This window comes from Xenopus laevis, chromosome 6L, assembly GCF_017654675.1.
Source record: "Xenopus laevis strain J_2021 chromosome 6L, Xenopus_laevis_v10.1, whole genome shotgun sequence".
NCBI lineage: Eukaryota > Metazoa > Chordata > Amphibia > Anura > Pipidae > Xenopus > Xenopus laevis.
Window position 1 is genome coordinate 103,315,824 of NC_054381.1, and position 25,044 is coordinate 103,340,867.

Below are 25,044 nucleotides of genomic sequence, written 5' to 3' on the forward strand. Positions count from 1 at the left end.
CATAAAACAAATTTTAGTGCCTTGCAAATGCGTCAGTAAATACTGAAATTGTCTATTAATAGAAATCTCAATATAGGTTAAAAACCCAGCCAGTCATTCAGTATAAGTTTCTGTATGGAGATGACAGACAGGGATGACAGTTGCTGCCTGTTCCTAAAGTGTGTTTCTTGCAAAACAAGCTGTATGGTTGTAGCTCCATCTGCTGGATGAATTCAAAACTGACAACTGAGCAAGGTTGTCTATAATATAAAAGTCGCAGGAGCTGCAGCATGTTCTGTGTATAACGGTGACACTCGGCTGGGGAATACAAATGGAAATTGCCATATCTGGTCTCTGTGTATTTAATTCACATTTTGCATTCCAAATATAGGAACCAGGAAAAGAATGGAAGTCGCTGTGCTCCGAACACAAAGTAAAGCTCATCAAACCGAGGAACTGGTAGAAATTAGACTTTATTGCTTTTTGTAACAAAGATATACATTATCTTAAATAAAAGCCTATTGAACAAAAACAAATGGAAGTACGTCCCAAACCGAGAAGCAAAAAAATGCTCAAATCTGCATATTTACATAAAAGTGATTAAAATCCCATCACACAGGTTGAACCAAAATGTTTTCTCTCAAGTCAAGTAGTTAAATAGATGCTGGCAAAGAATAGAGCACTGCCCTGGCTACAGTGCTAAATAGGCAACCTTGTATAGTGTGTCCCTATATATATATTTATATTTATATACACACACAGGTATGGGCTCTGTTATCTGGAAGCTAATTATTTATAAAGCTGCTAAATACTGGAATGTCATTGCCCATAGAGCTTGTGTTTAATATTAACGAAGCTGCAGGAATCCCCATTGGTGGCAAATCAATCCTAATTGTGTAGATATAAAGACCCCCTAAGCGTTCCAGATAACAGATCCCATACCGGTTTATATATTTATACACACATAAGCCGTACTTAATGAAATATGTTCTGTTCATCACTTCTGAGATCCCCCAGCGCATGGAAGTGCCATGGTTTTCTGTGGTTATTATACCCTGCTGTCAGTCTCCTATAGAAAGAAGTGTAGTCTATACCTTGTAAGAGTAGTCGTTGCACAATGGAAGATAAAGGATTCATCTCCCATCAACACGTTATCATTTACCTGAGTAACCAAAATATGTATTGAACAAGGCAACTGAAGACAATGGGGTCATTTATCAACACTGGGCAAATTTGCCCGTGGGCAGTAACCCTAATCAAATGGCTGCAGTCATTTTTCTACTTGCCGCTGGCTTCAAAAAGTCAATCACTGATTGGTTGCTATAGGTAACTGCCCATGGGCAAATTTACCCAGTGTTGATAAATGAGCCCCAGGGACCAATAAAATCCAGTGTTTGATTTGTAGGGAATGTATACATTTGTCTGTGCACTTACACTGAAAGCTAAGGGGGTTATTTATTAAAGCCTGAATGCACACAACTCAAAAAATTCACATTTTTCTCACTATAAAATCAGAATTTTTAGTGGCTTGGATTTTTTTATACCCCGAGGATGGAAAAAGTCTGAATCTGAAAATCCGGCCTCTCAGACCCACCAAGGTTTTATATAAGGCAATGGAAGAAGTCCTGAAGATATCCTTATCTGTGCTGGGTTTGCTGCAAAAATCCGAAGATTTCATAATTCTAACAAATTGATTTGATTTTTCATACGTTTTTTTCCCCGCACAGGATAATGTATTGATAAATAAGGTAACCCGTGTGGATTTGGTCGGACTATATTTCAGAAAAAAAGGAGATGAATTCAGATTTTGATAAATAACCCCCTTAATGTTCCAGCACCTGTACAAGCGCAGCGTTATTCTATCCAGCTTTGGAATTGGGGAGCAGTTGCCATCGCCTGGGATATTTCAGTCTGTTGTTAGGCATTTTGTGCATGGGAAAGTAAAAAGAAGACGACAGTAGCTCCTGCTCTGCTATATAAACAATGATACTTATTAAATCTAGTGCATATTTATAACTGGCTGATGTTATGGAATTTAGCAGCATATGAAAAAATCAGTTGCTCATAAAATAGTTGGCATTTTAGGTACATTAGCAAGGAATGGAGTTTGAGTAGAGGAAGCAGGTTATGGTTAATGCGAGTGGTCCATGCTGAGTTTAGGCGTTGGTTAAAATCAACAACAAGGGACAATGTGGCAGCCATTTTGCTTCTGTTCTTACTGACTAGTATCAGTTATAAAGTCTCCTGTTTATCACATAGCGATTGCCTCTCGGTTGTGCTCAAGTTCCTCATTGTGGATGTTCCCTTTTAGAAGCATCACTGTGACTCTATTGCCCCGCTGGAGGGGCATTTTGGGCAGATCCAGAGCTTGCGGGACTTCTAGGAGGTGAGTTTGGAGTAACTGGGAGGAGAGAATTTGCGCTTCAAGTACTTGAGGATGTAGAGTGGAAGACAACTCACTACAGTGATTGCCGACACTTTCCACAGGAAAGTTAGAGTTGTAATAAAGGCAGCATCTGTTGGGAGAGGACACAAGTAAGAACTTCCCATGGAATTACTTTTCAAGGGACATTTCTTTCATTTTTTTCATATATCACAATATCATACATGATCTGATGAAGGGACACGTTAATTATCCACCAACGCAATAAAAGATTATTCTAAAAGATTCCTGGGCCAGAAAGATCCATACAAGGCTTGCAATACATGTAAGACCTGCTTGTTTGGTGAGGTCACTCACACGACACCGGAAACTGCCCGGTAAGCACCACCTCAAACTGCCAATATGATCAGGCAGACCCCATTTAACTATATGCAGGTTAAGTTGCTGACTCTGGAGGAGCAATTCAGTCAGCCAATTGGCCAGCTTTACATTGTGGCGCTTTAAAGGGGTTGCTCAGCTTAAAACTAACTTTTAGTATGATGTAGAGGTAGATATTGTGAGACAATTTGCAATTGGTCTTCAAGGGGTTGTTTATTTGTGGCTGTTTTTTCTAATATTGAAGAATAAAATTAAAATTTTCACCTTTTGTCTTTCTGAAGCACCAACTGAGTCACCGCCTCTTTAAACTGTTCTAAATTGATACATTAGTGATACATTTCATTACAGACAGCTGTTAGAATTGATACAATAGTTGCTAATATTCCACAGAGGCTGCTGAGAAATGTATCAACTAATGAAGAAAATTGTAACAGTTCAGAATCTGCACCTGAATTACTGAGCTGCCAGACTGAAACAAGAGACAGGGACATTCACCTTTACACAAATTTATATATATAAAAAAAAAAAAAATTGAAAAATTTCATAATTTCTGGGGTACAGCCTGAACACAACTGAACTGAAAAAAATGTTTGGAATGTGAACACCCCTTTTCAATTCTTATTTTATTTTCTTTTTTTTGCTCACCAGTTTGAAACTGAAGCAGCTATCTGGTTGCTAGGGTCAAAGTTACTCTAACAATCAGATGATTTGAATGTGAGGTTGTTATATGAATAGGAGAGGCCTGACAAGAAAGATAACTAATAAACAGTAGCAATAAAAATAATTGTAGCCTCACACAGCAATAGCTTTTTGTCAGGGTGTTTTATGGCTGCCAAGCTTCCATAGTTCAAAATCAAAATGATATAAAACATGCAGACCAACTGAAAAGTATTGGCCATTGTATAACATACTTAAAGGGATACTGTCATGGGAATTTTTTTTTTTCAAAATGAATCAGTTAATAGTGCTGCTCCAGCAGAATTCTGCACTGAAATCCATTTCTCAAAAGAGCAAACAGATTTTTTTATATTCAATTTTGAAATCTGACATGGGGCTAGACATTTTGTCAATTTCCCAGCTTCCCCAAGTCATGTGACTGTGCTTTACTGCAAGTTAGAGTGATATCATCCCCCTCCCTTTTCCCCCCCAGCATCCAAACAAAAGAACAATGGGAAGGTAACCAGATAGCAGCTCCCTAACACAAGATAACAGCCGCCTGGTAGATCTAAGAACAACACTCAATAGTAAAAACCCATGTCCCACGGAGACACATTCAGTTACATTGAGAAGGAAAAACAGCAGCCTGCCAGAAAGCATTTCTCTCCTAAAGTGCAGGCACAAGTCACATGACTGGGGGCAGCTGGAAAATTGACAATATGTCTAGCCCCATGTCAGATTTAAAAACTGAATATAAAAAAAATCTGCTCTTTTGAGAAATGGATTCCAGTGCAGAATTCTGCTGGAGTAGCACTATTAACTGATTCATTTTGAAAAAAACATGTTTTCCCATGACAGATTCCCTTTAAAGTTAACTTACAGGAGAACTACAACTTTAAGAATGAATACACCATAAAAAATGTCCATACAGAACAGGTTGCTATTGGCAACTGCACTTGTGCAATTTAGCATCTATCTTTGTAAATGATTCCCAGCAAGTGTCACTGCAATGGCAGCATGTCAGTACCGTGAGCTGGGCCCCTTACAGAAGCGCCCAGAGCATGTTCCTGCTAGACACAGTGATTTAGTAGAGCTCATGATAATCAGAAGGCACCTACCTAAGAAAGCTCCCAATGACACTCTACCAAGACCTGGGACAAGAAGATAAACAAGCACAAGCAGAAAGAAGTTAAAGAGAATGTAAAAGTTAGGAAATATCAATAAAGTTTTAGTAGAACTGGTGTAAAATAAGCAAGCAGCACATTCAGGATATAACTTGTGTTAAGAATATAAATGAATGTTAACACATATCAAAGATTTCTGATATTAAAGGTCAGACATAATGTTAATGATACAGGTAGAAGACAGAATTTGCCTTACATGAATTCAAGCACTAAAAATATTAATACAATGGTACTTTATCAGTTAATAGCTGAGGCATAGGCAGAGAGCGAGAGAGTAAAAATATGAAATCTTTAAACCAACAGTTCAGTATAACAATAAAAACTGTGTAAATAGATAGGTTGTGCAAACTAAAAAAATGTTTCTAATATAGTCAGTTAGCCAAAAATGTAATGTATAAAGGCTGGAGTGACTGGATGTCTAACATAATAGCCAGAACACTGCTTCCTGCTTTTCAGCTCTATAACTCTGAGTTAGTCAGCGACTTGAAGGGGGGCCACATGGGACATAACTGTTCAGTGAGTTTGTAATTGATCCTCAGCATTCAGCTCAGATTCAAAAGCAACAGTTATGACCCATGTGGCTCCCCTCAAGTCACTGATTGGTTACTGCCTGGTAACCAGTGGAGACCAAGAGAGCTGCAAAGCAGAAAGTAGTGTTCTGGCTATTATGTTACACATCCAGTCACTCCAGCCTTTATACATTACATTTTTGGCTAACTAACTATATTAAAAACATTTTTTATTTTGCACAGCCTTTCTATTTACCCAGTTTTAATTTTCACACTGAATTGTTCCTTTAACTCCACCATAGAGACTATGTGTGGCTGCATTGTTCATTTTCTGCGTATTACACGCTGTTTATCTGTATCTAATGCCTTTTATCTTTTAATCCAAAATGAAGTGCCCAGCATTAATGAAACTTACCAAAATATTCATTAAGGAAAGCCAGAGAAGCCACATAGCTGGCAAGGCTGAACAGTTCAGCGACCACCATAAGCCAATGCCATGTCCTAATGGTCAGAGCCACCATCAACAGTTCTGTCAGAATCAAGGCAGTAAAAGAAATGGCCACCACATGAACAAACTCCGACTCAAACAGCACCAATGCTCCAAACATTAAGATACCGCCTAAAAGAAAGCATAAAAAGAAGCATAAACAGACACTTAGAATGATTATATAATACTGTGAAAGGAATATATTACTAAAGTACTGTATGTGGATTCGATGCTCATAGATACAAAAGGCACTAAGGATTTTTCTTATGTTCCTCTGTGCAAGTCTAGCTAACAGTACAGGTATGGGGCCTGTTATTCAGAATGCTTGGGGGTTTTCTGGATAAGGGATCTTCATACCTTAAGTCTACTTAAAAATGATTTAATAAATAAACAGGCTGGTTTTGTTTCCAATAAGGATTCATTATATCTTAGTTTGCATCAAGTACAATCTACTGTTTTATTATTACTGAGAAAAAGGAAATCATTTACAGAAATGTGAATTATTTGATTACAATGGAGTCACGGCCTTCCAGTAATTCTAACAGATCCCATACCTGTTAGTATTGTATTCCATATACATTCTGGGGATTAAAGAGTGTGAATAGATATATATATGTAGGCACCTAACCCATTGGGTTTAGCTAGTAATCGCCACCATTTTTTAATATTTTTGGGTACTGATACATTTCTGCAGTTGTAATGGGGCAAATAAATTAGGGATGCACCGAATCCACTATTTGGGATTTGGCGGAATCCATGGTGAAAGATTTGGCCGAATACCGAACCGAATCCTAATTTGCATATGCAAATTAGGGGCAAGAAAGGAAAAAGTGGAAAAAAATTCTTCTTTTGCGAAGAAAAGCCACGTGATTACCCTACCCACCCCTAATTTACATATGCAAGTTAGGATTTGGTTCAGTCAGGCACAAGGATTCGGCTGAATCCTGCTAAAAAAGGCAGAATCCTGGCCGAATCCCGAACCGAATCCTGGATTCGGTGCATTCCTAAAATAAATGGAAGTTTTTATTCACTATGCTGACTGGCCGTGTGATTATTTGACTAAATAAATGTCTGTGGGTGACCCAGACTGACCCGAGTGCCTGTTTATTGGACCCACTTTTTTTTTCTCTTTTATCATTTACTGGTTTTTATCTCAATAATGTACTGCCCCAAGATATCTATTACATGAATGAATGAAAGTGGAGAGAATCACTTTGAGAAATACAAATTTCAGTGATTATTGATGCATAACCCCCATTTATAAATTGTATTAGGTTAGGGTTAGTAAGCATGTTTGAAAGGAAACATCGGATTGGTTGCTATGAGTTCCTCGAGCTAATGTCATCTTTTTATTATATTACTCCCCAGTTATACTGTTCGAACTGCACACATGTTGCAGCTGCAGGGGCGTAACTATAGAGGAAGCAGACCCTGTGGCTGCAGGGGGGCCAGGAGGTATAGGGGCCCCAGGAGGTCCTAATTCATATACAATTTCAATAAATATTAATAAAACTGGTCAACCTGGGGCCTGAAAAATAATTTGCGGTGGGGCCCAGTAATATCTAGTTACACCACTGTTGAGCTGGAAGAATGGTCAGGGAATAGAAATGCCAATTTTGGGCACAGGCCATGGATATATCTTGGCCTACAGTACTGACAATAAATACATTGAAATCTGTAACAACAGTGGCAATTCTTGCCTGGCTTTCTCTTACTGGGCATTAAGTCTGGGAGTGCTTATAATATTAGCATGAAGGGTTCTAAATTCATTAAGTCCCATTTCTGTTCCTCTAGAAAGTGAATTGTATATCTGAGCCGTGTATGTTTCTACATGCAAAGAATATGTGCAATGTGAGAAGCTGAAGCTAATATTATTAGTGGATTAGAATTTAATTAAAGCAGCAGTGATTTTAAGTGACACGCATCAATACAGACACCACCCACAATGCACTGCACACTGGCACAGCACACTGCTGCACTATCGATTTACCTGATAAAAAGAAAGCAATATATGACTGTTGATAAAATTTTAAGCTGGCGGAAGCAAAGCTGGAATGAAAACAATAACGGGAGACAGAAATCCTTCAGTTAAACACGGCTCTCTCCTACCTTGGTAAATGCTGATCAAAACCCAGACGAGGAAGGTTTTAAAAGACAAGGATCTTCCCTGCAGACAAAGACAGGTAACAGTAATGAAAGACGCTACTATTATTCTCAATGGAAACGTTACCATGAAGTCACGTCAAATTTTACTTTACCAATATCAAATTCATTCAAGGAATGAAAAGTAGAAGATTAAAAGTTAAAGGGGAAGTGCACCTTTACATTGGCTTGTATGTTGTACAAGGTCACAAGCAACTTTGTATTTTGTTTTTGCAATAAAAAAAAAAAGATGGATAGTGAGGATTTTATGGCAGAAGTAATTACAGAAGATAGGAGCATACTGGAAAAGTGGCTTAGATTGTCCATTTCTTGTATTAGTACAAGTCGAAGGGTAGACCTTCTACTGAAATTAAAAACTACAACATCTGGAGAACTTGGAGAAAACCACTGGCAGTAAGTGTATTTGTTATTAGCAAGGTTACCTTTGTGAGATCTTTATATAGCTCTGGATATAGTAATGCAGTCTCTGGCTTGACATCTTGGTCCAACACCAAAGAGAACACTGGAAACATTGTGAAGATGGTCGCATACCTGTGAAGGAAATAGCCACAAGATAGAAGCATCACACTATATGGCAACACAAACTCTAAAATAAATCCAATTTTTGTAAAAACAAACCTATTTTATTTGGCCTAGGGCCAGAGTTACAGTGTTGAAGGAATTTAACAAATTAAACATTGGGTATTTCTTAAGAATATGTTTATATTTAATCAATGAATTTAAAGTTATCTGAGATTATTAGGATTATATAAATTGCGATGCTGTTGAAATGCCCCAGGAAACGGCAACTTAAGATGAATAGTAATGGGGTTATAAAATAAAAGTCACTAAGCTTACCTCGGGGCAGTAACCCTTAGCAACCAGTCAGCAAGTAGCATTTACTGGTCACTTATTTAAAAGCAAACATCTTATTGGTTGCTATGGGTTACTCAGGAGTGCCCCATGGCAAACGGTGTGCCTTATATTACATATGGGGGTAAGTGGATTTAATGAAAGAAAAAAAAGCAAAGATCATGCTATGGCAATACAAACTATACTCAAAATATGTTATTGTAGAAGTGTTTCATGGGGAACCTCATAGAAGCAACTTTGAGTATGGCAAAATTATTTGTTTTTGGGTATTAAATGATGGTATCTTTTAAAATTATTAAACAATTTTGCTGCACAATTTGGGATTTAAAGGAGAACTAAACCCTTAATGTTAATATGGCTAAAAATGCCATATTTTATATACTGAACTTATTGCACCAGCTTAAGTTTCAGCTTCTCAATAGCAGCAATGATTCAGGACTTCAAACTTGTCACAGGGGGTCACCATCTTGGAAAGTGTCTGCGACACTCACATACTCAGTGGGCTCTGAGCAGCTGTTGAGAAGCTAAGCTTAGGGGCCGTTATAATATAAACTGAGGCTACAGGGCTAATTATTAAATTCTGATGCTAGTTGCACTGGTTTCTGAGCTGCCATGTAGTAATTATCTGTATTAATTACAAATCAGCCTTATATTGTGTCATTTATATTATATATGTATAATATAATATTTAATATATAATTATATTTATATCTATATTGTAAGTTGGTCCCTAAGCTCAGTAAGTGACAGCAGCAGCACAGAGCATGTGCAGTGAATCAGCAGAATGTGATTTGAATAGGAAAGGCCCAGAAAAGACAGATGCATATTATAAAAAAACAATACAAAACTGTAGAATGAGAATCAATTTAAATTCTGTCATTTTCTGTAAATATGTCAAAATAAAAGGCAATAAAAAAAAAAAAGACAAGTTGCAAAGCTGCCAGATTCCGATTGCCTGAACCTCCCTACATATTCAGTTTGAAATAATTCCAGTATTTTAGGGATGCTGGCATTATATAGAATATACATGAGATTTCAGTTCCAGCAAAGCCAAGGAAGTTGCTCTCAGCAGAATATCAATATAAAGTGCTGGGGACTATGGGGAAATACGAAGACAAGTGGCTTGGGAATAACCATGCGCCAGGGAAGTCCTGCTGAGGAGCCTGTAGGGAGAACTGCAAGGGGTAAGTGACAATTTATGAATTACAACATTTCTCCAACATTCTTGATGAGATACAATTACTGCACAAACATGTACAGCAGATTATTATTTCATGGCTTTTCCATCAACAGTTACCCGACTACTTCATCATTATTGTCTATGAGAAAACAACCATGTACCTGGAGTGGTTTGCACAGCTGAATAGAACCCCCTCCAGTGTCAATTACTTTCATTTGTCTGCAAATATCTGTTTTTTAGGAGGACATTATTTTTCCCCCCCTCTCTCGCCATGCTAACTCTTGGCGCATGAATAATATGGGAAAAAACTAATTATAACATTTTCCTTTAGACATAATTAAAAGGCAACCAACTGATCTTGGCCCTGATGTAATCAAACAAAAATAGTTTTGTTACCAAGTTGTCACCAACTAAATACTAGTTTTAACTTACCCTACCATTAGGAATCCCTGGTACAAAGGAACAGATGCGAAATAGAAGACTGAAGAGAAAACAGCCTTTAAAAAAGAACAGAGAAAATGAAAAAATACAGAAATTTAGGTTTTGCACTAGGTCACAGATTCCTTACAGCTTTTACATACTCCTATAGTCACAAACACACACATATATATATATATATATATATATATATATATATATATATATATATATTAATTATAGAGACACACAAATGATAGCACACATTAAATACATGCTGAGAATACATTTTCTGTATGATGGAACATCATCTTTTATTTGCAGAAAAAGAACAACTGAAGCTAAATATATTAAATGTCAAATACTGATTATATTATTAGGATATGCATCTGTGAATAAAACAAATACTATTATACTATTTTCACAAAATATCTTGGAGTGCGGGTCCATTTGTCCTGATGTATTAATCTTTTGACCAACGCACCCATTTTCATCAAATTCGGTAAGAGTGCGTTCACCTATATGGACTTTATATATATATATATATATATATATATATATATATATATATATATATATATATATATATATATATATATATATATATATATATATATATATATGTGCGTGTGTTATAATATATATATAATTATAATATATAAAATATTCAACTCATTCTGTAACATATACATCTTCCCCACAGTGTGTTAAGTGAAATGTATACTGTGTGCCTGTTTTATAAACAGGGATATATTGCATCTAAACAGTCCTAGATTTGTGAATAACGACTGGCCTGAAGCACATTTGATTGCTAAATAATTCAGATCATCTTGGAAGCCACAAAATATGCTTAAATGCAGGGGTGTAACTACTGAGGAAGTAGGGGGGTTTATTCATATACAATTTCAATAAATATTGGTAAAACAGGTAAAACTCTAAACAATTTGGGGGCCTAAAAATTGTATGCTTCAGGGCACAATAATATCTAGTTATGCCACTGCTTAAAGGAAAATTCAGTATAAAAATAAAAACTGGGTAAATAGATAGGCTGTGCAAAATAAAAAATGTTTCTAATATAGTTATTTAGCCAAAAAATTTAATGTATAAAGGCTGGAGTGACTGGATGTCTAACATAACAGAACAGAATCCAACTTCCTGCCTTTCAGCTCTATAACTCTGAGTTAGTCAGCGACTTGAAGGGGAGCCACATGGTACATTTCTGTTCAGTGAGTTTGTAATTGATCCTCAGCATTCAGCTCAGATTCAAAAGCAACAGATATGACCCCAATAGGCTCCTGCCTGGTAACCAATCAGTGGAAACCAAGAGAGCTGAAAAGCAGGAAGTAGTGTTCTGGTTATTATGTTACACATCCAGTCACTCCAGCCTTTATACATTACATTTTAGCCTAACTAACTATATTAGATGCATGTTTTATGTTGCACAGTCTATATATTTACCCAGTTTTTATACTGAACAATTCCTTTAAATGTCCGAAATCCTGGCCATTCACTGTAAATGCTTCCCAGTAGAAGGACAGCATACATGTCTAAGCGGGTCTAGTACTGGATAGGGAACAGAAAGGCTTGAGTAGACAGATTGGTGGGTTAAACAAGGAAAACACAAAGAAAAGCAGTATACGATAAAAATACTAATATTTAGCATTTCTGCCAATGAAAAATCCTTCTAAATGTACTGAACTGCACAGCAAAATAAAGTATCAGACTCAATAGATATATATCTGTCTGATATCATAAGAAATTAACCAGACTCAAAATCCAGCAAGAACATAATGAATTTAGATACCTAAAATAAGCTTTGTATCATACAGTAAAGCCCTTGATGTGTATGTATATATTGTCTTTATGTAGCTCTAAATATAAAATAATACAAAATAATATAAAATACAGTCACAAAACAGAAGTGATATAACAACATTGTCTGTAAAATGACAGGTGTCAAAACATCCCCACCATACAATGGCCTGCAAGTCCATACAACAATGTAAAAAAGAAATAATAAAAATATGATTTGCACAGTAATGCCAAGGTAAAATTCTCTTGTAGAGTCACAACACACAGCTTTACCTGCATAGTTGAAATGACAAGGCCTCTGTGGATGACAAACTGACCCAGCGCCGCTGACCTCTTGTAACTGTTCCGACCGTGAACCATTAGTAATCTGCCAATGTGTTTGAACTGGGTAATAGAGAAATCAGCCGCGAGGGAGGCTTGCTTCCCTTCCTTTAATAAAAGTGCCATTAGGAGAGTAAACTGGGCTTGTATTGGAACTCTTGCACACAAGTAGTAATTAAACACTAAATAATCTAAACAGTAGAAATACTGATTTATGGAGAATAACATTTAGTTTCTAATTCAGACTCTATATAAATATACACAGTGTATATATATATATATATATATATATATATATATATATATATATATATATATATATATATATATATATATATATAATCCTCCAAAGTAGAAGCCGCACTCTCGGGTCTTACGAATATATAAGTACTTTATTGACTAGTTTTTATTCAATAAAGTACTTATATATTCGTAAGAACTGTGAATGTGGGGAATGAATAAATATATATATATATATATATATATATATATATATATATATATATATATATATATATATATATATATATATATATATATATATTCACTGTCCCAAGGTGCACACCGTTTCCAGAGTTGAAGACCTGGGTGCCTGCCGATGTGTAATAAATTCAAATGTAGCAGATAGCGGCACTCACAGGATTCGCAAATCCTGTGAGTGCCGCTATCTGCTACATTTGAATATATATATATATATATATATATATATATATAAAATATATATATATATATAAGTATTTTGTGAAAGTAAAGAAATGTAAAGAAACACATGAATGAACAATTCATTCTGTGGGTCTTTTTCTTGCCCTTTCTACAGTTCTAAAGGGCGTAGAACATGTCTTCATATTTCATACTGCAACGCTATAAAGGTATGGGATCCATTATCCAGAAACCTGAGATCCAGAAAGCTCCAAATTATGGATAGGCGTCTCCCATAGACTCATTTTATCCAAATAATCCCATTTTTTAAAAAATTATTACATTTTTCTATGTAATAATAAAACAATACCTTGTACTTGATCCCAACTAAGATATAATAAATCTTTACTGGAAGCAAAATTAGCCTATTGAATTTATTTAAAGGGGTGGTTCAACTTCAAACAGCTAGTTGTTTTCAGATAGATCACCAGAAATAACGACTTTTTCCAATTACTTTCTATTTTCTATGTGTGACCGTTTTTCTAATTTTGAAGTATAAAGTGTCATATTTTTCACCTTCTGAAGCAGCTCTGGGAGGTGGGGGGGGGGGTCACAGACCCTGTAAACTGATCTAAATTGATACATTTAGTTGATACATTTCTTATCTGTGTCCCTGCTGAGCAGAATCCCTGGGTTTCATTATAGGCAGCTGTTAGAATTGATACAATAGTTGCTAATATTCCAGAGATGCTGCTGAGAAATGTTGCAAACTAAAACATTGCAAAATGGTAACCGTTCAGAATTTGCACCTGAATTACTGAGCTGCTAGACTAAACCAGAGACACGAACATTCAACTTTAAACTTAGATTTTGGAAAAACAGTAAAAAATAAATAATGGAAAGTAATTGAAAAAAAATCTTTATTTCTGGGGAAAAATCTAAAAACAACTGAATTGAAAAAAGTGTGAAAAAAAAAAGGTGAACAACCCCTGTAAAGTCTACTTTCTAGTAGACAAAGTATGAAGATCCAAATTACGGAAAGATCCGTTATCCGGAAAAACGCAGGTCCTGAGCATTCTGGATAACAGGTCCCCTACCTGTATAACAAATACATAAAAATATAAATAATTTACAATGCCTAGGAGAAGAATTGTGCTTGTTAGAATCATACATAACACCTATGTTTCTTTGTTTGTTCATCCATACTAGTGCTGAGCTTCATTTTTTGCTTGTCCTTACTGCCACAGAGAAAGTCTGTATCTAACACATGCTCTAACCAGACACATCAGACTGATTTGGTTATTCAGAGCCTGGATCACATGAGGAGCCTGTGCAAACCCATCACATGTGGACCATCATGTCATCCCCCTGAAATAATAGTTTTGCAAAGGCTTGGCATGTGCATTACTCCTATCATCAATGCTAATAATGCATGCAGTGAATGTTAGAAGTATTACGCTAGTGAAAATGAACATTACCTTTCCCTCAATGCCAACGCCGCAGTCAGCTGCTTGAATCATGCTGACATCATTACCTCCATCACCTGTACACAGAAAATGCAATATTACATTAACTTTAATACAGGTATGGAAATAGCAATCTTAATCTAATAGTGAAATAAAATGAATCTGCAACCTTTTAAGGGAGAATCCTGACAATAAAAGATCAGAATGTTAAGAATTTATCCCAACCATAAGCAAACCACTCTTGAGATTGTAAATGATTGTAAATGATGATTTTAAAAGGGATGTCTTCTCAAAAATAGTTTATAGCATGATAAAAGAAAATGTAATTCTAAGTGACATCAGTATACATCCAGCTTTTAAAGGGTTTGTTCACCTTCCAAACACCTTTTGTTCAGTTCACATTTCACCATAAATAAAGACTTTCCATGTTTTTGACTGTTTTTACAAAATTGAAGTTTTTCTGGCAGCTCAGTGATCCAGGTGCAGATTCTACACTCTTACAATTTGTTACATTAGTTGATAAATTTCTCAGAAACATCTGTAGAATATTAACAACTATTGTATCAATTCTAACAGCTGCCTTTAATGAAATTCAGGGATTCTGCTCAGCAGGGACAAAGATAAGAAATGTATCAACTAAATGTATCGATTTAGTTTTAGAGTTGGTGACCTCTCACAAGGCTGCTTTAGAAGGACATATGAAGGAGAAAAATGAAACTTTAAACTTAAATATTCGAAAAACAGTCACACACAGAAAATAGAACGTGATTGAAAAAAGTCTTTATTTCTGGTGAACTACCTGAAACGAACTGAAGTTAAAAAAGTGTTAGAAGGTGAACAATCACTTTTAAGTTATGTGTAAATGTAATTGCTATTAGAAGCAGTTTCTATCTGTCTCCCTTCTCTTCGTTAGATGGCTGTAAATGCCATAACAACATTGGGCCAGATTCAATTCAGTGAGAAAAATGTATCTCTTGGTTTATCACGTGAAAACTCATGGACAAGAATTAATTTAAGGCTAAAAAACGTTCCACCAAGTTTATTATAATGGGCAACGCTCAAACTAATAGGTATCCAGGCAAGCTGAGCTTCAATTTGTTACAATAAATGAATAAGAGCGTGAGTAACGGTTGGAGCATTTGGTACTAAACAAAGAAAGTTTGGAAGACAGTGCTGACTAAAACAAACAAAAGGAAGTCACCTTCCCCAACTGAACCCATGTAAACAAAGCTGACCATGTCCAGGAAAACTGGTCCAACAGGAATTGGATAAACTGGGACACAGTATACAGTGACATCTAATGAATAACATGCAGTACAAACATTACTGGAAATCAATGGATGCCTATGGGACTGAGAGTATTTCATGGTCTGCAGCGACACCTACAGTACTGGAAAGGAACTCAGTACGGACACAGGACGTTTAAAAACAAACGTTGGTGGCTTGGGCCTGGTCATCATGGAGGGCAAATGGATATAACTGGAAGCCCTTCCAAATGCAGATACAAAAGAAGAAACCAAGAAAGAAGGAACAGGTGATGAACTGTATCAGGAGAAACACCTTTAAAGATAGTCACATAGACATATCTCTATATGCAAGCACACCAAGACATTAGGTTAGAGTAGTTAGAATACAGCCTGTAAGCCTTGTATGTTGTATGCTTCATTCATTATGAGATGTAATGTACACTATGGTAACTTGTTGTACTTTTATTAGTTAATTGTGAGAATAATAAACTTTTATGTCCAGAAGTTACCAGAGTCCTTCATATGTTATATACTGGTCCATAGCAAAGGAAAGCCTGACCAGTTTTATATACTGGTTCATAGTAAAGGGAAAGCCTGACAGGTTATAGTCGGAAACCAAATATTTAGGGGGGCTTTGTATATAGTTTAGTTCCAGTTTTTCCCATAGACATCAATAGAGTTCACACATGAGAAACACATAATAAACAGTGAGATTTTTCTGAATTGAATTACATCTCAGATTGAATTTCGTTCAAGACTAAATTGAATCTGGCCCATTGTATCACTAGTCAGGTCTCCCGGCTATCCCAATATACAGCCAAAACTGCCAAAATGTACGTAAGTGCCAAATAGGGTTGCCACCTTTTCTGGAAAAAAATACCGGCCTTCCTATATATTTATCTTTTTTCCCTAATAATAACATTGGGATCAACCAGCATTTTTACCGGCCAGGTGGCAACCCTAGTGCCAAATAAGAAGATCATAAGAGCAATGACCCAAATACTTGTATTCCCCCTTCACCCCCATCATATGTCTTTTAAGTCATTCAAGAAGAACTGACCATTACTGTCCCTGAGTTTCACTAAACATTTTTTCAGTCATTCTGCTGAAAATGTCTAATGGGTTTCCCTTTTTTTTAACTTAATTTCATTTAAAAAGGTGCAGGCTTGACATTTTATAGAACCCAGAATACTAAGGTCCATTTGAAGGAGTGAATTCCATCAGCACAAAGTGGAAGAGTAGATCACAGTGCAGATTCCTAATCTTGTACATTCTGTTTGTTCATTATCATCACATGCTCATCTTTACGATCCTGATAGGTTGAACTTTAGGCCTCAGTTTGGGATGCTGATTTATGAGCTGTAAGGTCTCACCTATAGCACACGTGCGCCTTCCTGTATGCTGCTGTAGAAGCTTCACAATATGAGCTTTCTGTGTTGGGGAACATCTGCAGCACACGACAGCAGGGCACTGGCAGGCAAGTTCAACAAATTCATGTTCATAGTACTTCAAACACACCTATGAGAAGTAGGAATATATGTTTTAGCTTGTTGCTGGCACACAACATATACAGAGTTGTTAGAAGAATCATTACCATGTAAAAATATCTTTAAAGGAGTAGGAAAGTCATTTTACCTTGGGTGCACCAAATGTTAGGCACCCCGAGTGATTATATTTACTTACCCGACAGCCCGGACCAGTGCTCCTATCAGCAGAAAACTGCAGCAACCTGCAATACTGCCAATGAGAATCATGAAGCGATCCTCTTCTTACTTCTTCATCATTCTAATTTCCCAGGGCAGACGCATGCACAGTAGAATGAAATAGCCGACTTCTTTGTTAAAGTTCTGCTTTTCACTCTTCGCAAGAAGAAAGACTATCGCTCAGTGCTGCTCGCTGGAATAACCCTGGGCAAGTGTCAGGTAAGTAAATACAATCACTTGGGGGTGCCTAACTTTTGGCAACCCCAAGCACAAAAAATACTTTCCTTCTCCTTTAAAGGGGACCTGTCACCAACACATAAAAAGCTGTATAATAAAAGTAATTTGCAAATTAAACATGAAACCAAAATAATTTTTTTCATTAAAGCATCCATCCATACTATAAAGGTGGTTAAATATCTCAGCTGTCAATCTTATATTACCTGTCCCGCCTCTATGCCTAAGGCATAGAGGCGGGGCAGTCAATTACTTTCACTTTCCATTCAGCACTTCCTACATGTCACTGTCCTCCTCACATTCCCCCTCCCATCTAATGCTCTATAATTGTGTTGGGCACTGTGTATAGGCATTAGGTCCCCCATTCGGGTGCATAAACAAGATTTTGAGGTGATACACAACTTGTCTTAATAACATTGTCCACCAAATGGCTCCTGCCTGTGTGCTATGATTGTGTAACTCCAAGACTGAAGGAAACAAATTTTTAATAATAAATGTAGTAGAAATACATCATATTCTGCTCAACTAACATGATAGAAAATAACTTGGAATTATTTCTTAGGGTGACAGGTCCCTTTTAAATGCAGATCATGCACATTTTCTGTAGTATAGGTGAAAAAGAAGCGCTATTTATAGATTGTAAGCTTTCATTACCAAGGCTTTTTGCTGTTTAGGTGTTGTACTGTATTTGATATGCACTTTAGTGCTGTTCTCTTAGTGAGGTTGGGCAATCAGGCCTGCCTCGCATTCAGTTTCAATTCATCCCACAGTGGGGGTGAGGTCAAGGCTTGATCCAATATAGTCAAGTTCTTCCACTTCCACAATTGTGTACAGACTTCACTTTATGCATAGGGGCATTATAAAAGTGAAGCAAGAATGGGCCTTCCACAAACAGTTGTAGGATGTAGTGCTACAGTGCTAAAGTTTGCTTTCTCTGGAAATAGGTTCTTTTACTAAAAACATTAAAAATAAGCCTAGAACATTGTTTCTCCTGCTTCAATCTTTACAGTGGTTATTACAAGACAGGTAGCTTTCTACTGACACCCACCAACACCATACTTCACTATCAGACTGTGAGATGATGAAGTGCAATCCATCACTCCATGAAAGTGTTTCCACTACCAGGTACCAAACTCTCTCTGGAAGCATTGTCAAGACAAGAACTATTTATCAGACACATCGCCACACACAATTCTAACATTTTATCAAGGGCTCATTGATTTCTATACAGATTGCCACCATCTGCAAATATGTACTCTAGAGATGTGAACTGCACCTCACCATTACCAAGTTGGAATTTGGCATATTTCTGGAGAACTCTGTCAAGGTTGGCCCAACCAGCTCAGACCCGCAGATTCTTTCCTGCACTCCTGACCTCGTCTCCCCCCCCGTTTGATCGCATGAAGAAATGATGAGCTTACAGCAGTTAAACGTGGGGGGGGGATATGCGACTGGAGAGGGAGGTGGGGGACCTGATGTGGCAGCCTTGATGGGCCTAGACCCACCAAGTTTGATGCTGGCTGTCTGAATGTATATAGTGGATAATGTACCCCCTACTATAATTTATAAAGATATTATGTCACCGAGGAGTTATGTGACCATATTAAGGGGCACAAGGCCGCAGGCCGAGTGCTTTTATACAGGTCACATAACTCAGAGGTGACTTTTAATATCTTTATAAGTTTCAGTAGGGGGTACATTATGCATTATAATCTACATTTTGTGTGAAATGTCGGGAGGGGGATGTGGGGGTTTTGGAGAGGCCGGCGTCTAATTCTGGTCATCGGCATCCAAGTCAGGCGCGCTGGCGTCCAATTCTGGTGCAGCAGCATCAAATTCGACGGGCGCGGACCCCTGTTATAAATGGCGCGTTTTGACGTCAGAACGCACCGTTTAGAAGGATATAATTTACAGTCTGGTCCCATAGGAAAATGACCAGACTGTAGATTATAATGGTATAGCTAACACTTTATGAAGGAGGACTAATCATCTGGCACTGTTTTCCATGGTTAGACCTGTGGTTCCAGTGAAACCAAACTTTAAAGCTACAGCACGGAGAAGGCCATACCTTATACTAGCAACGTAATGCCTCTATTCGCAAAGGAACCTTTAGCTAACTACATTTCGGATGAATTGGAAGACTGCATGTAAGCTAGACCTTATTGCCTAGCATTATTACCAAACACCATTAATGCTCAATGTGGCTGAACAGAAACAAATCCTTCCAACAATCCTTTAAATTGTGGGAAGCAGCCCCGAAAGAGAAGAGGCTATTATAGCAGCAAATGTTAATTAATTTCAAGTTAATTCACCTGATTAGGGAATAAAAAATTGAACAGCAAAGTGTCCTTTTGGCCATATAGTACAGTTCATGTGAGCCTATGTAGAACATTTGACCACTGTTTGCAGCATTTCAAGGAGAATCACTTCACTTTATAACATTCTATAGGGATGCTAATGAGATGTGGATCTTCGGCTGTTCTTAAGCTTCAGGTACCATAATTCTGAAGGTGGTGCTGGATGGTTTTCAATTATTAGAGGGTGTCACTTTGTTCAGTTAATTAAGAACATAAGACACAGTCTCTTACCTCTAGGGAATCACCAGCTATTACCAAGGTACAGTCATGTTTTCTCCTGAAAGCATTCAGTTCCAAGTGAGCCTCACTTCGATTACTCACCTACAATAAAGCGAATATGTTAAAATGAAGAAACAACATTTTTAGCTTGCGGAAGTTTATATGTCTTTTTCGACTTACATGGCAACATTTTGGATTTGAAAAAGAATTCCAAACCTACAAATGAACATGCTTCTTTCAACGGTCTTTCTAATAAAGCTGCCCAGAAATAGGGATGTAAATTTTTGGTGAATGTTTCCATGCAAGGTCACATGAAGAATAAATTATGATGAGCTGGGTATGTGTATTTGTTTCCTAGTAACTCATGGAAGGAATTTACCAAATGAGATATTCCAAAAGAGACTTTAAAGGAAGAATGCACTGAAATGACTATTGAAGAGGCCATTTATTAGAGTGAACAATTGCTGAATTTTTCTCATCTCCTAGGAGAACTAAAACTCTCATTTAAAATGTCCTACAAGATGGGTGCACAGATTTCACATCAGGTTGGAAGGGTAACTAATTTCTACAAATCATTTTTTAATATAAAGCCATTTGAACAAGTCTAGATCATAAAAAGTATACAAAGAAGCAGGGGAAAAAGCCAGCAGCAGTACACAAATATGTGTATTTTTTGCAGCTCCAACAAACTTCACAACACTTTACCTAGACTGTTTATTATTCACTTTAAGGCTGGACTTTATAAATAATTACAAAAACAACAGCAAAAAAAGGAAAGTACCAAAATAAATGTACCTATATAGGTCTACCTTAGGTTATAAACAGTCCTTGTGAACTGTAGGAGAGGGACTGATAAAGGGGTTGTTCACCTTTAAATTAAACTTTAGAATGATGTAGAAAGTGATATTCTAAGACCATTTGCAAGTAAGTTTTCATTTTTTATTATTTTACTTATTTAGCTATTTAGCAGCTCTCCAATTTGCAATTTCAGCAATCTGGTTGCTAGGGTTCAAATTACCCTAGTAACCTTGCATTAATATGAATAAGAGACTGGAATATGAATAAGAGACTGGAATATGAACATGGGAGGGCTTGAATAAAAAGAGGAGTAATAAAAAGTAACAATAACATTAAATTTGTAGCATTACAGAACATTTGTTTTTTTTAAATGGGGTAAGTGACCCACCTTCGAAAGCTGAAGAGTGATCAGTTGCTTTTCAAATACAAGGTTTCATGACCACTTGGCTTTAACACCATGGCTCACAACTTTTATTTGGCATTTATAACAGGTCTTGTCTTTCTGGGACGTATGTAAATTAAATCTACATAATCTTCAGAATTTTCCGTAGAGGAAACCATTGCTAAAGGGGAGCCATTGAAACGTCTGCTTCCACCCAACATTTTCAGTATTATCCATGCTTTGAAAAGCCTAATATCTGTAAGGGCTCGTTTACATAAATGCAAATTTGCTCAACTGCAGTTCCCATGTATCATCCAGAGAAACTGGATGATACATATATATTATTTAACTTGTATCTATTTTTTTTATATCTATACACTTCACTACTACACAATAAGGAACAAAGTGCTGACTTCCTGACTAATTCTGACCAGTTTTGTATTAAATGAACATCGCTTTAGACCTGTCCATTGTTATAAATGAAAGGAAAACTCAGCGTAAATAGATTTTGTTCAAGAAAATGTAATTTGTGCATTACGTTACCAAAAGGTCAACAAAAATTGATCTGAAGTTTTATCAGAAGCATTAATAATTTAATTGCAAATTGGAGTCTGCGGGGCTTCATTTTCTATTCCGATGCTTCACAGCAAATGACATCTGCATGAAAATTATATTCTAGTAATTATGTCTTATAGTAGGCACAGACGTATGTCTTATCAGAAAGAGCCTAAACAACACTGCCATATTTTAACATAGTTAGTGTATTGTGGGATTATGCGCTGTTTTCCATGTTGTAAGTGAAAATTTGCCAAATATATGCTCTTTATTACTGTCATTATGTGCACAATTGTTTGCACATTTACAGCAGCACATATTGTTTTCAGTGCTTAAAAATTGCATCAATTCCATTTAGATGGGTAAAATATTAAATTACTGGACTTTGCAGAATACTATTTCAGCAAAAAATAATAATATTTTTTTAGTAAGCATGGAGATAACTGGTCCCATACCTGTACTTGCAAACCAGTTACTTTTCTGTGTTAATGACCCCAGACACCACAAATTTGAATATATTCTTAAAATGTATATATGTATGATATCTGTGCATATATGGCTACCGTAACAATCTATTGTCCAAGTCTTGTTGCGGGTTGTAATGTAGTGTAATGTATTGCTTCATATGGCAATGTTTTTGTAACTGTAGAGAAGGTTCACTTACATCTTAACTGAGTTATAGATTTCACAGCTTTGTTAATTGAACACTCTGTTTAACAAAGGACTTCTGGACAGGGTTTTACAACTCAAATTCAGTATATGAATCAAAAAAAGCATATAAAGCAATGAAAAATGGAAAGGCTTACTGGTCTGAATATATGAACATCTTGATTTCTTGATACTAGGTGGGAACTTTTTGCTATACATGTTGCAGTCTCTAGTTTATCTCCGGTTAGCATCCAAATCTGTTGGGAAAAAGGATAATATCTTTATTCCTGCATATCTTTCTATATATATGAAAAATCCACTGAATATATATCCACTGAAGCTTCACCTGCATAAGACATGCTAGGACATTACACAGGCATCTGCTGAATCCTATAAAAATGGCATGCTTTGTAGCAGGTATCAAGAACAATTAACAGCAGGATCCCTAATATTCTTTATGTTTGAATTGTAAGTGAGTCATTTCTGGTTTTAAGTTAATGTGGGTAGCATGAGTCATGTCAATGCATTCCTATTCTTACACTAGTGAGAGGCAGCACAGAGATGACTCCCTCCAACATCAACATTATAAATAGGAGCAGGAATGCAGAATATTAAATGATTCACACTAACAAGTATATTAAGTAAAGTACCTTTATTCCAGCATTTCTAAGCATTTCCAGTGTTGGCCGTACATCTGTTTGCAGTTGGTCCTCAACACCAGTTAAGCAAAGCAATTCCATCTCTCTCTCCAGGCTCTCCACCACTGCCGCCACTTTTAACGTTCTGTCATGCATGCTTAGCTTTGCCTGGTTGTATCGATTCTGAAAAAAACAATCTTTTATTTGAGCAATTGTGGGTGAATTTTTGTATTTTTAAAAAAAATATGGTTCATTCGCAGCTGCTATTGCCAATGTATTTACAACATACTATACATTCATAAACACTGGGCAAATTTACATGGGCAGTTACCCATAGCAACAAACAGTGTTTAGACTTTTTCAGACAGCTACTAGGATACAATGAAAGCAATCATCTGATCAATCATCTGGTTGCTATGGGTTACTGCCTAGGTGGAAATTTAGAGGACAGTTTTCATTATGGGACGGGCAGGGGTCTGTACCTGGTCACTCCCTTAAACACCACCTAGCTTACACATTATTTGGATGCTCAAGCTAGGGACCATTAAAAGGTTTCAGGGGAGAGGATCTTGCATTCTAAAAAAAAAAATTAAAAAAGGAAAATAAAACTGAAAAACATTCACATTGAAGATAAAACTAGGCATGCACCAAATCAACTATTCTCGATTCGGCCGAACCCCCGAATCCTTCGCGAAAGATTGTTTTGTGACAAAATGTCATGTGATTTCCCTTCCCGACCCTAATTTACATATGCAAATTTGAATTCGGTTCGGCTGGGCAGAAGGATTCAGCCAAATCCCGAATTGAATCCTGGATTAGGTGCATCCCTAGATATAACTACTGAACTGATAGCTTTAGTAAAAAGACACACAGCAAGTTTTACTGTGTCACCAAAGAAAACTTGTCTTAACAATGTCTTTGTACCTCAAAATCTTGATACTGTTCTTCTGATAATGATTTTTTTGCAACAACCAAGGTCCGGAGTCCTTCTCTTGCCATGTTTCCACACTACAGGACATAGTAAGAACATTTATTTTTACATTTATATTGAAATGACTTGACAAAAAAAAGTGGTGTAAAATATACTATGCTGCTAACAAAGGGATTTGTTTAAAATATGTAGAAAAACATCTCCCCCCATCTCCAATTTCTATATGGAAATGTTGGCCCATGAAACAATAAGCAAACTATGAGCTCATATAAACAATGGTGGGTGAGGCAGGTAAACCCTGTTTTGGTGTTGAATGATTAAAACTATTACAAATCACAACTCTGCCATCAGCTTGAAAACACACAACTGCCATCATACTTTATTTACAAGCTGTTGAAATGCATGTGAGGCCATGATAAACCTATTCTTGGCATTGCCGTGTGAGACTAACTTCCAGATTATGATAATGTATATAGAAATCACAACCATAATAGACCAGGCTGCTGCTTTTGTTGGGGACCCTCTTTCTCATCACCCTCTTTCTCTCCCTCTATCTATCTATCGATCTATCTACAGATATCTATCTATCTATCTATCTATCTATCTATCTATCTATCTATCTATCTATCTATCTATCTATCTATCACCCTCTCTGTCTCTCTCTCTCTCACACTATCTCTCACACTATCTATCTATCTATCTATCTATCTATCTGTCTCTCTCTCTATCTATCAATCTCCCTCTCTCTATCTATCTATCTCTCTATCTATCTCTCTATCTCTCTATCTATAAATCAATCTCCCTCTCTCTCCCTCTATCTCTCTCTCGCTCTCCCCCACTATCTATCTATCTATCTATCTATCTATCTATCTATCTATCTATCTATCTATCTATCTATCTATCTA

At 36.6% G+C, this 25,044-nt stretch overlaps 1 protein-coding gene across 2 annotated transcripts in view; it reads right to left on the bottom strand.

Annotated features, from left to right (window-relative positions):
• Positions 1-436: 436 nt before the first annotated feature.
• atp9b.L (ATPase, class II, type 9B L homeolog) overlaps positions 437-25,044 on the bottom strand; it is a 153,211-nt gene continuing 128,603 nt past the window's right edge. Inside the window, exons 18-30 of one of the 2 annotated variants that reach the window (XM_018267840.2) lie at positions 24,133-24,216; positions 23,221-23,391; positions 22,729-22,827; positions 20,200-20,289; positions 17,048-17,192; positions 14,440-14,504; positions 12,275-12,430; positions 10,205-10,269; positions 8,163-8,271; positions 7,687-7,744; positions 5,506-5,709; positions 4,516-4,548; positions 437-2,495 (exon numbers count right to left, since the gene is read on the bottom strand). In XM_018267840.2, coding sequence (XP_018123329.1) covers positions 2,359-2,495; positions 4,516-4,548; positions 5,506-5,709; positions 7,687-7,744; positions 8,163-8,271; positions 10,205-10,269; positions 12,275-12,430; positions 14,440-14,504; positions 17,048-17,192; positions 20,200-20,289; positions 22,729-22,827; positions 23,221-23,391; positions 24,133-24,216 — 1,416 coding nt within the window. In that variant the 3' untranslated portion in view covers positions 437-2,358. The remainder of the gene's footprint in view (positions 2,496-4,515; positions 4,549-5,505; positions 5,710-7,686; positions 7,745-8,162; positions 8,272-10,204; positions 10,270-12,274; positions 12,431-14,439; positions 14,505-17,047; positions 17,193-20,199; positions 20,290-22,728; positions 22,828-23,220; positions 23,392-24,132; positions 24,217-25,044) is intronic. The other variant, XM_041566345.1, reaches the window with a different exon arrangement.